At 50.2% G+C, this 16843-nt stretch overlaps 2 protein-coding genes across 2 annotated transcripts in view; one reads left to right on the top strand and one right to left on the bottom strand.

Moving 5' to 3' along the window:
• Positions 1-2050: 2050 nt before the first annotated feature.
• LOC138148534 (uncharacterized) lies at positions 2051-8442 on the top strand. Its single transcript, XM_069071238.1, has 4 exons — positions 2051-2062; positions 2529-2969; positions 4314-4430; positions 8182-8442. The coding sequence occupies exons 1-4, from the start codon at positions 2051-2053 to the stop codon at positions 8311-8313; spliced, it is 702 nt and encodes a 233-aa protein (XP_068927339.1). The 3' UTR covers positions 8314-8442.
• A 2789-nt stretch (positions 8443-11231) lies between these two features.
• ALOX5 (arachidonate 5-lipoxygenase) overlaps positions 11232-16843 on the bottom strand; it is a 71853-nt gene continuing 66241 nt past the window's right edge. The window contains exons 13-14 of the mRNA XM_069071313.1: positions 13908-14078; positions 11232-12272 (exon numbers count right to left, since the gene is read on the bottom strand). Of these exons, the coding sequence (XP_068927414.1) occupies positions 12093-12272; positions 13908-14078 (351 nt within the window). The 3' untranslated portion in view covers positions 11232-12092. The remainder of the gene's footprint in view (positions 12273-13907; positions 14079-16843) is intronic.

The raw sequence follows: 16843 nt of genomic DNA, 5'->3' as shown, positions 1-16843 counted from the left end.
TAGCCATTATTAAGCACCACTGTGTACAGGCACACTGCTAAACCCTAAGGAGACAAGAAAGGCCAAAGCCAGTCCCTTCCCCCCATGACCCTGGTCTAATGGTACCACATACAAATGAGATTTGTCTAGGATGGAGTTGGGGCAGGCCCTGAAGGAAGGCACTAAGATTCAGGAGGGCAGGGCAGACTTGTTGCAGAACTTGAAGGAAGTCAGGGGAACCTCGCAGCAGAGGGAAGGGGAGACCATCCCAAGCATGGGGTCAGCCAGAGATAGTGCTGGGAGCTGTGGGCCCTCCTGAGGGGTCTTAGGCTCCCATCACATTCCCTCTCCTCAGCGCCACTGAGCCTACAGCCATTGGACAAGCCCTGCACACCCTTTCCCAGGGATTCTGTATCTGTGCTGTTGCTTAATTAGAAGCCAAGAACAGACTGTTTGATGCCCGGCCCTGACCTCTCTCTGTGGTCTGTCCCTGCCAAGCAGACTGAGCTTTCTTCTTTTCCTTCAAGCCCAGCAACTTCAATGAAGCCTATGACAGCCTGATTGCCTTCATCCAGCAGCCATCCAACTGGGCCATCCTGTCCCGGGAGCTACGGGGAGTAGGTGTGAGTGAGGGGCCCACAGACCCTGAGGCAGATTGGAGGATGCAGTGGTCAGCACCGCCTGTGGCCCGTATGGCCAAAGCTCTTTTCTCTCCTCGTCCCGATCTGCCACACAGGCAGCTTTAATAATAAGCAGCCTGAGTCATGACTGACTGACTCTCCATTGAACTGGCTTGAAGACCAAATGCTCCCTGATTAAGGCATTGGGAGCACTTCTTGGGGAAAGGGGGAAGGGGGATGTTACCTAGGAAGAGCCAGGTGCCATTCCCTGTGTTGTCACAGAGAAGGGATGCTTGGGCTGGAGGAGGCAGAGAGGGAGCGAGCCCAGGGGCTGTTCATCATGCTACCATTTTCTCTCCCCTCCAGCCCCTTCAAAAAACCTCTTCTCTTCCAAGAAAGGTTTGAGCTGCCACACAGGGCACCTTGCAAATGCCCAGATATTGTCTGGAGGCAAGGGAAGTCCAGACTGGCCAACTGAAACGGTTCCTCTGACCTGTGAACAGACCTGCCTTGGAAACAGGGGTGGCTGACTGCCAGTGACTCAGTTTCCTCTGGGGCCAGGACACCTGAGCCTAGACTTAGGCATTCCATAGTCAGCCCCTCACCAACTAAACCTTCCCATCCCCCTCCTCCTGCTTTCCCATCCCATTGGGATAGAGCAGCACACAGTCATCTAAGGTAACTGACCCCCAGAGGCTCCCTTGGGAGCCTGGCCCAAGAGGGAGAGGAGACACCCAAGGTGTAGCCCTGTGCCTTTGAAGCTCCCAGCCCCATGTTGGGGTACCCTGGGGCCAGTCTGGCTAATGCCTGGGCTCCCCCTCTGGTCTTAGCTCCTGGTCAGGATGAGATTTCAGGCAGAGGCTGAGTGAGCACATTGTACATGGTTCCCCTGGTAAAAGAGCCATGATTTCTGTCCCATGAATGGCAGATACTGGCTGGGTGCCTGGGCTGAAGGCTGCCTCCCTCCCCTTGCCAGGTCCCACATACCAACTTATATGATGTGCTGCTTGGCTTCCTTGCCCCCAGGATCTTTAAAGATGCTGAGTGCATCCCAGGAAGCTTGAGAAGTGTCCTGAGGAATGACCAGATTGCCAGGCCTTTGAAGAAAGTGGTAAGTGTACTCTGAGTGTGGCCAAAGGCATGGAAAGGGAGAAGAAGCCCACTTTTTTGTCCTCTTTCTTTCTACTAACAGCAGATGGATTGCTGGGCAGGCAGATGTGTGTACCCCTTCCCGACCCTCCCCCCAGACAGAGTTTGGAACAACCCTCAGTCCTGGAATTAGCTTTTTACTCTTTTACCCCCCCCCCCACTTCTCACATCCAATTAGTACAAATTCTGATAGTTCTTTTAATTTTTTCATTTTATTTTTAATGAACAAGCCTTTATTTTCTCTCCATCCCATCTCACTCCAATTTTAAAGAAAAAACAAAAACAAAATCCTCATAACAAATATGCATAGTAAGGCAAAGCAGATTCCTGCATTGGCCAGGTTCAATATGTGTCCCTGCCTTTCCTGGATTTCTTCCAATCCATTCCTTCCTGCTCCTGATAGCAGTACAGCCCAGCTAGTGCAGGAGAGAGAGCTGGGCTGGAGGCAGAAGGCCTGACTTGGATTCCCACATCTGCCATGGGGACCTCAGGAGTCACTTTGGACCTCTGTGCCCAAAATGGGAGGGGGGGTGTTGTCAGAGAGAATTCTCTGACCTGCCTTTAATCCTGAGAATCTTTCCTCAGACTCTCCTCCCAGCAGCCAGTCAGGCACTGAGAACCAAGAACTCAGGGGCCCAGGGGCCTACCCAACCTTCCTGGGCCTCAGTTTCCTCATCTGTCAAATGAAGGGATTGGACCAGGTGGCTTCCATGGTTCCTGGTAGACCTGGGCCTTGGAACTGCGATCTGATGCAGAGCACAGCCAGATTCTTCCTCCTAGAGGCAGCTTTCACTTCAGACCCCCACATCACAGAAACTTCTGGGAGAATCCCCCACCCCAGCTCCCCCTGCACGCCCTTTTCTGTGGAATGTCTTGCCCCCACTACCCCAACCTCCCTTGCTCCCAGAAATCCTCAAGGTCCGCACTCACCCTGCTCCCCAAGAATTCATTAAAGGCCGCCGCCGCGGGCAGCCGGTGCGGTCACTGCGCCTCCGCAGAGAGGGAGAGGGCGAGGGCGGGGAGGGGGCGTCAGGCATCGGCTCGGAGTACGGGGCTGCTCCCCGGCCGCCCGCTGGCCGCTCCCGGGGGGCTGCCGTCCGAGCTTCCCCCGCGCGGCCCGCGGCCCGCGCTCTGTGCGTGACGCCGCTTCTGAACCTCTCTCCCCAGACGGTCCTGGTTCACTGCTGGGCCCAGACGAGACAGAGGAGAGCCGCCACGGCGGTAAGAGCTGCGGGAAGGTCCCGAGTCCTGGGGAGGGGAGGCGGGGCAGAGCCGGCGAGCCGCCTGCCCGGGACCCCAACAGGACCGCGGCCGCCAGCTCAGACACCCGCTCCCTCCGGCAATCACCCAGTCTCTGGCCGCCTCTTGGGGCGTGGGGGTGAGGCGGGAGAAGGGCCCCAGAACCCGAGTGACCTTGAGTGAGTCACCGACTTCTTTGTAAGATAAAGGCCTGGACCTGGCCGACCTCTTACAGCACCTCCAGGCCCTAGAACTGATGCTGTAATCTCTGCGTTCCCTATGAGGACTAACTTCCCGTGGGACTCTGGGCTAGCCAGCCCTCTGCCTATCTGTACTACAAAGGGGCAGCCTGTTTGCTTTCCTCTCCCTTGCATTCTGAGAGTCTGCGATGCTAAGACGATGTCTTTCCTTTCGGGGGTAATAGCTCCGATCAGGTTATCTAAGCCTCCTGGGCTGCTCCCTAGACTAGAGCTCCCTGGAATCTTGGGCTGGGCTGGGCTGAGCTGTGCTGCGCTGGGCCGGGCTGGGTGGGGCAGCCAGAAGTGAGGTGGTCGGAAGCTTCGCCATTCTGGGGGAGGGAACAGAGATTCCAGGAGAGTTCTAGCTGGGACCATGTTCTTTCTTAGACGGTCTAAGGACCCCCAAGGCGTCCATGAGGTATTGAGCACCATGGACGAGGTCAGTTTCGGGCTGGCTGGGCTAGGCAAGGCCACCACAAATCTAGGCAGAGGGGGAGGCAGAGATAAGCTTCCTCGGCCAAGGCTGTGCCCTAACTGGACTTTTGACTCCGTGGTCAGAGGCTGGGGAGGCCTTTGCTCCAGCAGAGGCCCCTCTGTGATCTGGGTCCACTTTTCGTGGCCCCTTCGTGCTCTTTGAACTGATGGGAGAGCCTGGGAGGGAGCGAGCCTTGGGTCTTCCTTCTCTATCATTGCACCTGTCATCCGGGCCTTGGCAGAAGCATCAGTTATGGGGTCCCTTAGCATCAGATCAGAATATCAGAAACAGAAGGGGTAGTAGAGATGATCTCATCCAACCCCCTCATTTTACAGAGGAGGAGATGAACCCAGAGAGGGCAAACAACGTGCTTATGCTAACACAGGCAGTGAGGGGCAGCATCAGGCCTGGAACCCAGCTTGTCCGGCTCTCAGCCGAGAGCCCTTTGTCACTTACCACAAGGGAAACCGCTGATCATGTCCTCACGGAGGGCAGGAGCCTGTGGGCAGAAGGCTGGTGCCAGGGGCTTGATTAGCCCAGGGGAAAGGTCTGAGCCACTCCTGAAAGGTGTCCCCTCTCTCCAAAAACACATTGCTGCTCTCTCCTATGCAGGAACCCAATGGTTTTCTCTATCACTTGTACGAAGTGCTGGACTGCATCTCTCCCGAGCTGATGTGGGCAGCTGTTGGGCCAGAGGGCAAGCAGAAGAGGTTTTATTATTCTCTGAAGGTCGGTAGCCTGGCTGGTATAAGCTGTGAAGCCCAGAGGCTGCCTCAGGGTGGGGGTAGGGACTGCCAGCATCTCCCCTCGGGTCATACCAAGGGCTGGCTGGGGAAGAGAGGGCAGAGTGGGCCCTCACAGGGACGTGAAAAATGGACACTTTTTCCTCGGCTTGCTTGTACTTGTACCCCCAGAACTTGGCACAGTGCCTGGCCCAGAGTGAGCCCTTGATAAGTAACTGCTGTCTTGTTGACCTGTGGGCTCCCCCGCAGTCGGTCTGGGCTTCTGGGAGATCCTCAGGACTTACCTGGCCAGTCAATGACCTGCCTCCGTTTCCTCAACTGTAAAATGGGGACCATATCAGCACCAACCTCACAGGGTTGTTGCCAGGGTCAAATGAGACAGCATTTGTGAAGTGCTGTGCAAACTTTGATCAGTCTGGAAATGGTTGGTCTTGTCATTTTTGTTCTCACACACCCCTCCCCACCATGTTACCCTCTGCAGCTTACTGGGCTTGCACAGGAAATTCAAGCAAAGACAGCTAGCCCTTCCAAATGAGACATTAGTCAGCTGCTTAGCGCAGTACCGGGCACACAGCTGGAGCCTAATTAATGCTTGTTCGCTTCTCTTGCCCTCCCCCATCACCGTGAGTCACCTCCCCCTTTGGGGGAGCGCAAACCCATCGTCACCATCTTTCCCCTCTGCCTCTTCCCCACTTCCCAGTCACTCGTTCTATGACTCGTGTGCCCAACGCGTAAGGGATGCAGACGTGACAAGGACGAAAATCGCCGCCCCACGTGGTCCCACTCTTTCCACCAAGTGAGTGTCGGACTCGGAGTCAGGAAGAGCTGAGTTCAAATCCAGCCTTGGACACTTTTACTGGCTGTGTGACTCTGGGTGAGTCATTCAATCTCTGTGCCTCAGTTTCCTCATCTGTAAACTGAGGACAATGATCGTGCCTGCTTCCCAGGGCTGCTGCGAGGATCAAACAAGATAACAATCCCAAAGTGCTTCTCCCAGAGCCCGGCCCATAAAGGATCTAGGCGTGTAAAGACTTGCTGCCGTCATCAAAGCCCTCTGCATATCACCGGGCAGAAGTGGGCAGACTTTTCTTGGTCTGTGTTATTCTTCCCAGAGTGGGAGGAGGACCCCACCCCCAGCACTAAACATTTATTTAAGCACCTGCTGTGTGCCAGGCACAGTGCTAAGTGCCGAGGGTATAAAAAGAGGCAAAAGTCAGTGCCTGCCCTCAGGCAGCTTACAATCGAACAAGCAAACTAATGTAGGGAGATAGAGAATAAATAGGAAATACTGAACAGAAAGGTGCCAGAATGCCAGGAAGAAGGCTCAGCTAAGGGAAGCCAGGAGCTGAAATGAGGAGGGAGGGACAGCCGGAGAGAGTCTGGAGCTGAGTGATGGAGGGCCTTGTTTGTGGAAGCTCCAGGAGGCTGGCATTGCTGCATGGAAGAGTAGAGTTGGGGGGTAAGGTGTAAGGAGATGCCAGACAGGGTTTTGTATTGTTCTTGGGGGTGACAAGAACCCAGTTGAAGCTATTGAGTGGAGAGCTGACATGGTCAGATCTGTGCTTTAGGAGAGTCACCTTGGTGGCTGAATGGGAGGATGGATCAGAGTGGGGGACGGTTGAGGCAGAACCACCAGCAGCCATTGTAATAGTGGAGTGATGGGGATCTGCCCCATGGTAATGACGTGTCAGAGGGGAAGGGGCCATATTGCAAAAATGAAATCAACAGGCCTTGCCAACAGCTTGGATATGGGAGGTGGGGGATAGTGGAGAGTTGAGGGCGACACCTAGATTTCACTGTAGAACAGGGAGTGGAGGAGTGCGGTGCAGATTAAGGGGAAGATGGGTTTGATTTTAGTCATGTCAAGTTTAAGATGTCTGCTGGACATCCAGCTTGAGATGTCCAAAAGAGAACCGGAGACCCAAGAGTGAATGCCTACTGAGAGGTCAGAGCAGCATAGGTAGATGAGAATCGTTGTCATAGAGATGGTCATGAAGCCCGTGGGAGCTGAGGACATCACCAACTGAATTAGGATCGAGGGAGAAGAGAAGGGGCCCCAGGACAGACTTTGGCTCCAGAAGATATGATGAAAGCATTCTGTCATGGAATGGCAGAGAACTGAGCTACACGGCTAGAGAATGTGCTTTTTTATTTGGGTGGTTTCTGGGGAGCCATCGAAGGGCTTTAAGCAGGGAGATTATGACCCGTATCATGAATATGGAAGATTAGATCAGTAAGAAGGGGCCAAGGCCCACAAGACAAGGAGGAGGAGAACTGGGGGAGGTCAGGTCCTTCAGCAGAAGCATCTCTGTAGAGAACTAACAGGGGCTGAGAAGGTCAGAGAGAGAGCGGGGAGTGAGGAAAGAGACACCACACAGGACGTGACTTTCAAGAAGTTTTGTGAAGAAACAGAAATGGGACGGGAGTTAGAGGAAGCAGTAGGGTCAAAGGGAGACCGTTGTTAAAGGGTGGGAGGTTCAGACAGCAACCCTAAACTGCATCTATACAACTTACAGCCATTGTTCCTAGTGGTGGACAAACCACTGGGGACAGAGAGAGCAGGGCACGTGACAGCCCTTCAGATACCTGGAGCCAGACGGCATCTCCCTCAGGGGAGACACCCCCAGTCCCTTCAGCTGCCAATGGCCTTCCTCAAACAGGCCATTCAGAACTGAACACAGAGTGCTCAGCTGGGCACCGAAGAGATGGAGCCATTGCCCAAGATCTCCCTCTTCTCCTTCTTCATCTCATGTAATTAAACACCTCCTTTGTGCCAGGGGCCATACCAGTGCCAAGGATACAAAAACAAAACAAAGGAGTTCACGTTTTACTGGAGGGTGGGGGGTACAGCAAGTTGTCACTGTTCAGTTGTTATCAGTCTTGGCCGACTCTTGTGACCTCATTTGAGGTTTTCTTGGCAAAGATACTGGAGTGGTTTGCCATTTCCTTCTCCAGCTCATTTTACTGATGAGGAAACTGAGGCAAACAGGGTTAAGTGACTTTCCCAGGTCATCCAGCTAGCAAGTGTCTGAGGCCAGATTTGAACTCACAAAGATGAGTCTTCCTGACTCCAGGTCTGGCCTCTATCCACTGTACCATCTAGCTGCCCAGATATACATATACATGGACATATATGCACATACAACAATCATATGCACATCTGTGTGTATGTGTATATGTATACATTATAACTTGAGGAGGAGGGAGAGATTACCAAATGGGGTAGGGGGATCGCAGAGGAAGTGGCCCCTGAGCCAAGCCTTGAAGGATGAACTCAGGCTGGCTGAGGAATTAGGGACATTTAGCCTGTAAAAAAGCTCAGGGGTCATGGGAGTTGTCTCTAAGTAACCAAAGGGTCGTCTTGCAGAAGAGAGATCAGACTTGTTCTGCCTGGCCTCAGAGGGCAGAACTGGGAACAGTGAGTGCAAGTTCCAGAGACACAGATTTAGTTTTTACAGAAGGAAACACTTGGGGCAGTTGGGATGATGCCTAGATGGAACAGCTGCCCCCCACTTGCGATGAGAGGGTGGAGCCCCTGCTGGCGAGGCTGGGGAGGGCATCCTCACTGGCATCAGAGCTCCTGGGCACTCAGCTGCTGTCAGTCCAGGGACCTTACTGCACCCTGACCATGGTCTCCATGGTGACCCCCCACCCAGCAAATGGGGGAGGCAGTTATCACCAGAAGCCCAGGGTCTGTGCCCTCGTCCCCCAGGCTAGTTCACATCTTGTCATTGCAGGAGCAAGTGTCTTCCTTCTCCAAAGCCCTGCTGACCCTGGCAGAGGCCTGCTACCCGATGACCAAGCTGCTGGCCCAGCACGTGTTGGAGGATCTCATGGAGAGGTCTGAAGCTCTGCTGGCTCACTCCTGAACCTGGGCTCGGGGAGAGGAACAGGGGGGAAGTGGGGGGGAGAAGGGGCTGATCTGGGGAATGGCTCAGTGGTGCCCTAGAAGTGCAGGGCTGGCCCCTGTGCAGAGTAAAGAATTCCATGAAGGTGCAGGGCTTTGTGTTTTCTGTTGGCTTTGGGGACAGGAGAGCATTCCACAAAGGCCCCTGTAGATAAACCCTCAAGGCTGCCCAGGGTGGAGGTCAGGGAAGAAGGTCCCAAATAAGGGGTGGAAATCCTCATTCTCGTGTGTTCTAACTAGGGGATGCTTCCTCCAGGGAGGCCGAGCAGCCCGGCCCAGAGTGTGTTGGCCTCAGAGCCTGTGGGAGCTTCCAACACTGGCTGAGTCTCATTTTCCTCCTCTTTAAAATGGGTATAACAAGAATCAAATCACAATGACTACCAGTTCTTTAAAAGCTTGGACAAGTACCTGCCCCTCTGACCTTCTGAATGGAGGTGTTCCCTCCAGAGGACTGTATGCATGGCAGGTATTACCAAGTAGATGATCATAATTCGTATTGTCACTCCCTCACAGGGTGGTGGGGAGAGTTCTGTGTAAACCTTAACACACTCCACATGGGAAGCTGAGGAGAGTTCCATTCCACACCCTCCAAAGGCCAGCCTCCACTCTCTGGGGCCTGAGCCAAAGCCGCTCACCTATCCATACAGCTCTAGCAAACGGAAAAGTGACTGCATGACAGAGGCCCTTCCCAAAAAAAGAGTAAACAGGGAGGCACGCTGCCTTCTGAGAATCAGGCCAGAGTAAGAGCCCTCTCCGGGACAGAAGTCTGCTGCCCAAAAGGGAAAGAAAGAACACTGGACTCGGAGTCATTGGCTCATGGGACTGGAGCTGGAAAGAACACCAGCTTTCACTTTATAGCTGAGGAAACGGGAAATGGATTGTCCAAGGTCACATAGGTAGTAAGGGAAAGAGGCAGGATTTGAACCCAGGCCATCTGATTGCAAATCCATCTTTCTATGACTCCAAGTGATTGATCTTGAGATAAGGTGATTTACTTCACTTACTCAGGAAGAGCCCAGCTGCCCTTTCAAACCAGAAGAGGTCAAAGGGACGTCTGACCTGAACCTGGGGCGTGGACAGATCATTCCCCTATCCAAGTCTGTTTCCTTGTCTGATGAAAATAAATGAACACATCTGATGAAAACGCATCATTTGGAAAGACTGAAGTCCCCATTGGGGTCATTGTTTCAATGGTGGGGTGGCCTATGTGTCACTTTTACTAGGGCTATTCAAGGACAAGAAAGAAACGGGCCCCTTTAACCTTGGAGGGTCTAGCCCAACGCTACTTCCCACCCTCCTCGGCCTAGGAGCAGATGGAGATGGAGAGGACAGAGCCTTCACCCTCATGGCCTTGCAGCCCGGGCATCTCCACCACCCACCTGAAGCCAGGGGCCATCCAGGCAGAGATGAGATGCTCCTCCAGCCACCGTCCTCACGGGCAGAGGGAAGCCGCCTCAGCGGGGATTGGATTTTTTTTCCTGTGAGAATAATTTCAAGTTCCCATACTGGGCATGTGTCAGGCAGATAAGATTCTGAAATGCATTTGGAAATCATAGACTGAAGCAGCATTCTTCACATCAAACTACCCACCGTGGGAGGGTTTTTGGAGGAAACAGGTTTAGAAGTTCTCAGGACAAACAACTTGGAAAGACTTAAGAACTCAAAGCAGTGACCAGCCACGATTGCAGAGGACCAGTGATGATACCGCTCACCTCTCAGCAGAGGAGAGATGGGCCAGACATGCAGAACGAGACATGCGTCTGGGCATTGCCAAGCTGGGAATTTGTGTTGCTTTTCTATCCATGTCTGTACTTGTTAGATGAGAAAATGAATGACTAAATGAAGAGATAAAGGGAAGGTAGTGACAGTCACTTCGGGTCCAGACGCCTCCGATTAGCCAGGCACAAGATGAGGTCAGGCTGGACAAGCCAAAGGGTGACCGCTGAGATGGGGACACACAGGGTAGCCAGGGGAGAGAGTGCTGGCCTCAGAGGCAGAAAGACTTGAATTCGAATTCTGTCCCAGACCCATACCATGTGACCTTAGGCAAGTCACAGACTCTCAGTAGATGATGGTAGCACTCACCTCACCACACTGTTTTGAAGATAAAATGAGTTAATATTTGTAAAGCAGTCTGCAAACCTTAAAGCTCTAATTACCTGCTAGCTATTACTGTCATGACTGATGTGGGGGAGGGAGAGACAAAGTGGCAACAATGTGAGGTCCAGGCCCGCTCTTAGTTCCAGGCCTGACCCCTGTAATGCGAATGTAAATTTTAAAGATCTTCCCTGCCCCTAGGCTAAAGTGCACCAGAAGCCTGGGGAGGGAGGCTTGTTTTTCAGTAGATACTTTTTGATTGGCCAGTGGGTCAATAGGGTTGTTACATTCTCTGAGCCAGGAGAAGGCTATATAAGCCCTGATGTGTAGCTTTGTTTTGGGACTCACTTTGAGAAGTGTTCTGTGATTTGATCTGAATTCTGGGAAGCCGTTGTTGAGAGTCCCCCGGCTTTGAAAAACCCAGAATGTGGAAACCCAGATGTAGACTGGGTATGGATGTAATGGTTGGACAGTTTGGAAATCTGTCTACTTGATGTTTCTGTCTTGATAATTATGCCTGTATACTTTGAGGTTCAGGGTGCTGACCTTTTCTCCTGAACAAGGTAAACGATATATGTCTGACTGATTAAAGTAAGCTTGTTAACCCATTTTGAGTTGCTTTCCTTTAACAAAGCAGATCCAAGAACCTGTGGTAGCTGCAAACCCTGAGGACGGTTGGGGTGCTTGCCGCTACAACCCCTAACCTGGTGATGCTAGCTAGCATGGGGGATGTCTCCCTCTGCTCCCTTGGAAATAATCATGGCAAAAAGAATAATGAAAATGGAGGAATCTTTTAATTTTATCAAATACAAGAGAAATAGAGAAGAAAATCACAAGAAATCAGTCTACATTCTACAACCCAGCTGCATGGATCCCAGGCTTGCTGCTGCTCCTCATTCTCAAAGGGATCGTTTTCCATTCCTGCTGGGGCCCTACTGATAATTCATGCAGTGGCAGGTGGGGGAGTGGGAAGGCCACACAGCCAGCCATCAGCCAGGAGCTCTGACCAGAACTATGGGGCACCAGGTGATTCAGCTAAACTCCACATTTTGAGTGAACAGCTGAGCCCTTCGTGACATGATTCACCTTGGGCTCATGCCAATTGATCCAAGGGCTCAGTGACCAGAAGTCTTGGGAGCAGAGCCAGGACTAGGCAAATAAGCAGTTGTCTAGTGTGCGACACTCAGGGTGGGGCAAGGGACTTTCTAACAGTATTTCTATAAAGGCACATATTTTCAGGGCCAGAAAATTCCATTCTCCAGAGCAAGCAGGAATTTATTTTGTGATCAGATTTCATGTGCTACAGGGAAGGTACAACTTCCTTGGTGGAACTGAAAGGGAGGGTCTCAATTTCTACACTTTGGTGGAACACAAAGGCCTCTGTAGAGAAGACCCTTGTCAGAATGGGGGCTATATCATCGTATATCATTGTATGTCCTACGTCTTGACAGCCCAAGTGTGGCATCATAAGCTACTTAGCCTGGCTAAGGTGTCCAGAGAGGTTCTTGCTAAAAAGGGGATTGCTCAGTTGTAGAAACATAGCACAGAAACCCCCTCTGAGCCCTGGAGGAGATGAAGGCCTTCCCTCTGATGCAGTGAGAGAACGTTCCCTCCAGATCCCCAGAGCTGGAGCCACAGGCTGGTTCATATGGCCACGCTGTTGGGGATCCTGTCTGGGGACAGGTAGTAATAAGGCAGCTTCTTATTCTTGTTCCGCTCAGTGATCCCGCTGACAATGACATCAAGGTTCTTACGGAACTTGACCATGGCCTCCTTAACTGGTTTCTCAATGAAATGCTCCTCTGGGTACATGCCCAGGAACAGCTGAAGGGTCAAGATACACATGCACAAGTTAGGCTTTGCCACTGTCCTGAAGCTGCCACCAGAGCCTTTGCCCACCCCCACCCCAGCATGCATGCCCACCCTCTGCCTTTCTGCTCCCTTTCCAGACCAGTCACACCTTTCTCAGACCAGTATCTTAGGTACAACTTTCTACAACAAGGCAGTAATTCAAGCATTCATTTGAGGCCCACTATGTGCCTGGCATGGTGTTCAACATTGGGAACACAAAAATAAAAAATGAAATGGTGCCCTCAGACTCCAGGCAAGTCATCTTCTCTGGGCTTCAGCTCCTCAAAATGGGGGACCATAAAGCTCCAAATCTATGATGCTATGAATCCCTTGCCCTCAAGGAGTTTACATTCTAGTGGAAATAAAATGTAAATTACAGTGGAAAAAAAACTGAATTTAGATCCAGAAGACCTAGTTTGGCCCCTACATAGGTTGTGTGCCCTTGGGCAAGTCAATGAAATGCACCCCCCCTTAATCTGGGCACCTCAAGATCCCATAAGCAGAAGGGCCTTAAGTGGTCATCAAATCGAACCAATTCCTGAAGAGGAATCTCCACTGCAATGCATTCCCCAAGTGGTCACCAAGCACCTCCTCATGACAGGGAGCTCATTACCTCCCGAGGAAGCTCATTCCTCAGGTGTAAGTTGGGGGGGGGGGGTGATACCTCACAAGACAGATGGCTGAGAGGACTGATGAGATAATGGATATTAAGGGTTTTGTATGGGCGTAGGTGGTGCAGTGGTTAGAGCCCGAGGTCTGGAGCCAGAAAGACTCATCTTCATGAGTTCAGATCTGGCCTCAGACACTTACTACCTGGGACCCTGGGCAAGTCATTTTACCCTCTTTGCCTCAGTTTCCTTATCTGTAAAATGAGCTGGAGAAGGAAATGGCAAACCACTCCAGTACCTTTGCCAAGAAAACCTCAAATGGGGTCACGAAGAGTAGGACATGACTGAAACTACTGAGCAACAACCAAAAAAACCAAGCAGGAAGACCCGAGTGTGAATCCTGCTGTGTCAGACACTTCCTAGCTGTGGGACCCTGGGCAAGCCATCTAACTTCTGTCGGCCTCAGTTTCCCCACATGTAAAATTAGGATCGTAACAGCACCTGCCTCCCCGGGCAGTTGTGAGGATCAGATGAGACAATACTTTGCAAACGTTAAATGCTAGCTATTATTATTATCAATAACAAGTTCTCTCTCATCTCTCACATGGCCTGACTCTTCCCAAATGCTTTTTGCTTTTGTCAGAACCGGTGACTCGCTTACAGCGGGGAGGCCTCAGTGAGAAAGCTGCCTCTCCTATGGGCAGCTGCTCAGGAACGTCATCTTGGCAAAGCTGAGGGATCAAATATGAGGCCTGCCCCTCCCCAGTGCAGCCTGGGAGTGTCCAACGAGATGATGAAAACCCAGCAGACACAGGCAATGTGAAGATGTGGCTTTCCTTCTAGCGGAACCATTTCTGCTTGGGTTTGATACCCCTGGCACCTGGGGCACATGGCCAGCCTGTGTCAGCAGCACAGCCTGAGGGCAGGCTTTCCTATACTCTCCCCACTGTGCCATGTGCCGCCGCTCCCCAAATGGACAAAGAAGAGGTCTTGGACCTACCTCATTTTCCTGGAACTGGCTCAGTGCCCAGACAGCTCCCAGGTGCCAACAGGAGCGCCCCCGGTCTGGCAGAGTTTCCACTATCTGCTCAATGGTGACCATGCCCTTTTCTGTTGGCGGAGGTGCCCGCATGGTTGGTGGCGCATTGGGAATCCAGGAGCACCAGTCATACTGTTCACCGCGAGACAGAGGAGGACAAGCAGGCACTCAGAGTTTGTCATTCATGTGTTTTCTTTCCCTTCTCATTTGAGTAATTCCCACCTTCTAATTCAATTGAACAGACTTTTATCAAGTACGCATATGCAAGCAGGTCACTCTGTTAGTTTGGGGCTTGGGGCGCAAGGACAAAACAGGAAACCAGGTAAGTATGACCATGATCGTCTGAGAAGGACAGTGCCCAGGGACATCTCTTTTGGGGTCAGAGGGGAGGTAATGGTCAAGGTAATGGTGATCATTTGATACTCGCCATCTCCTCTCTCTCCCTTGCTGCTTCAGCTAGGCTGGCTCACCTACCCTATAGGGAGATGGTGGGGGGTTGGCAGTAGAGGGGGCTGTCCCCTTCTCCACAGGGACTGCTCCCCCAGATGTTGGCTTTGTAAGCTGGGTTGGAAGCAGGACCATTGGTCTGGGGGTGCTGCTGTCTCAATGAATTACTAATAGATGACAGGGAAGGCAGAATTCTATTTTGTGTATTTTTTTCTACTAAGGAGACAATTATCAGATTGACAAGGATAAACCAAAAATGGTCAATAGAAAATTGACTCCTGAGATAAATGAAGGTTTATCTACTGATTTCAGGGCACCAGGCTATAAAGAACAGCATCCCAGGATAATGAAAGCACTGTTCAATGTGACTGTTGAGCTGCTATTACTGATCTTGGAAAAAATTCTACAGAACAGGAGAATGCAAACATCCCAACTTTCAAAAAAGACAATGGATGAATGAAAAATGTGTAAGAAAAGATGGTGAAGTCTACATACTAAACTAGTATGTAGTAACTAAACTAGTTAGATAAACTTCACAAATTCCTGGCAAAATTGTAAAATGTGTCTTAGAGTGGTTTGTGAGCACTTAGGATGGGAGCCAGCTTGGGTTCATCATGAGCAGGCCAATCCAGACTAGCCACACTTCCTTTATTGACAGGAGCGGGATATGACATGCAGACAGATCAGCATTTGCATAAAAATTTGAGGAGGCATTGCAGAGTACTAAAACTATTACTAAAGGTTTAGAGGAGTGGTTGGTTTGGTCTTATGGTCAGATGCTTCTTAAAGGATGGGAGGCTCTTAGACACAAATTATTCTGACAATATAATAGCAAGTGTGATCTTGAGAGGGAAGAAACCAGGTAGGGATCGAAAACACTTAACTGATATGGCTGCATAGTGAGCTCTCTGATAAGGACAGGCATACTCGAATTGAGAGGTGGGAGCCATGGGCAAATACAAAGCAGTTGTGTGAATGCCACTGGTAGGAAAAAATGTCAAGAAGGCTAAAAGCTCAGAATTAGCTGAAACTTATGAAAAAGCTAAAAACAATAAAAAGAGCTTTTTAAAGGTATGTTTGGGACTAGAAGAAAAACAAAGGAGTGGGTCTGTTTCTTGCAGCAGATGGTCTGATATTCCCAAAAGACCAAGAGAAAGCAGAAACATGTTTGTATTCCAGTTTCTTTCTCCTATTCAATAATGATTTTTAAATTGGAAAAGGTATAACAAACTGGGTCAAGAATGAAGCCAAAAGAAAAAAGTCTCTACATAAAATATCTCTGATAAAAGTCTGATGTCAAAAAAATAAAGGGAGCTGATAAAAATGTGTAAGACCAAGGGCCATTCCTCAATGCAGAAGTAAAGGACATGAACAGTTTTCAAAAGAATTGTAAACTATTAACAACCATATGAAAAAAATGTTCCAAATCACAAATAAGAGAACTGAAAACTAAACTCTGAGGTTTCATCTTTTACCCATTAAATTGGCAAAGATGATAAAAAATGCAAATTGTTGAATTGGCCCAACCTCTTTCTGGAAAACAAGTGACTAAAACTCTGAAAATTCTCTTTGACTCAGCAACACCCTTTCTGCAGTAGCAAAAACCCTGGAGTCACAGTGACTGCATATCAATTGGAAATGGCTGGATAAATTGTGGCATGTGAATTGAACAGAATATTATAGAACTATTAGAAACCACAAAGAAGAGAAATTCAAAGAAATATGAGAAGACTTATATAATATATATAAGAACTTATATAAGAACTGACGTGGGTTGACAAAAGCAGAACACAGTGGCTACAATAAAGGAAAGGAAAACAACATTGATTAACTGCAAATATATCTGCTCTGGGAATAATGGAGGGTAATTCATTTGCTTTCTCTTGGCAGGGATGGGATGTTCTTTTTGGCCTTTGATCATGATTAACTGGTTTGATAATAAGGAAGGGCCCATTGGGTGGGGATGGGCTGGGAAGGTTTCAGATGAGGAAACTGCAGCCCAGAAAAAAATGAAACGGTTTGCCCAAAGTCATGCAGTAATTAGTAGAAGAGCCAAGAGTAGAACCCAGGGCCTTTAGACATTGAGGGCACTGTTATTTCCACTGTAATATGATCACTATAAGCACATATTTGAAGGGTTCCCATGGGGAAAAAGTAGTAGAACTGGGCCCAATATAGAGTCTAAAGAAGTGAATTTCAGCCCAAGATAAGGAAGAAATTCCTAAGCAGTCCTAAAGTGGCCGGGGCTGCCACAGGATGCAGTGAATTCAATAGATGTCTACCATGCTTCCCCGATAATAAGACCTATCCCGAAAATAAGCCCTCCTCTTACTGTGTAAGATTCCTCTAAAATAAGCCCTCCCCCAAAAATAAGCCCTATTGAGATTGCTACTGTAGTGAAGGTGATCCCCTGTGCTCCATGCTACATTACGGTACCCTCTGTATGCACC

This window comes from Petaurus breviceps, unplaced genomic scaffold, assembly GCF_028583685.1.
Source record: "Petaurus breviceps papuanus isolate PSGF00001 unplaced genomic scaffold, PetGlider_PUasm1.0 90825, whole genome shotgun sequence".
Classification (NCBI taxonomy): Eukaryota; Metazoa; Chordata; class Mammalia; order Diprotodontia; family Petauridae; genus Petaurus; species Petaurus breviceps.
Note: the sequence above shows the minus strand (reverse complement) of the source record. Positions and strands in the feature narration are given on the sequence as shown.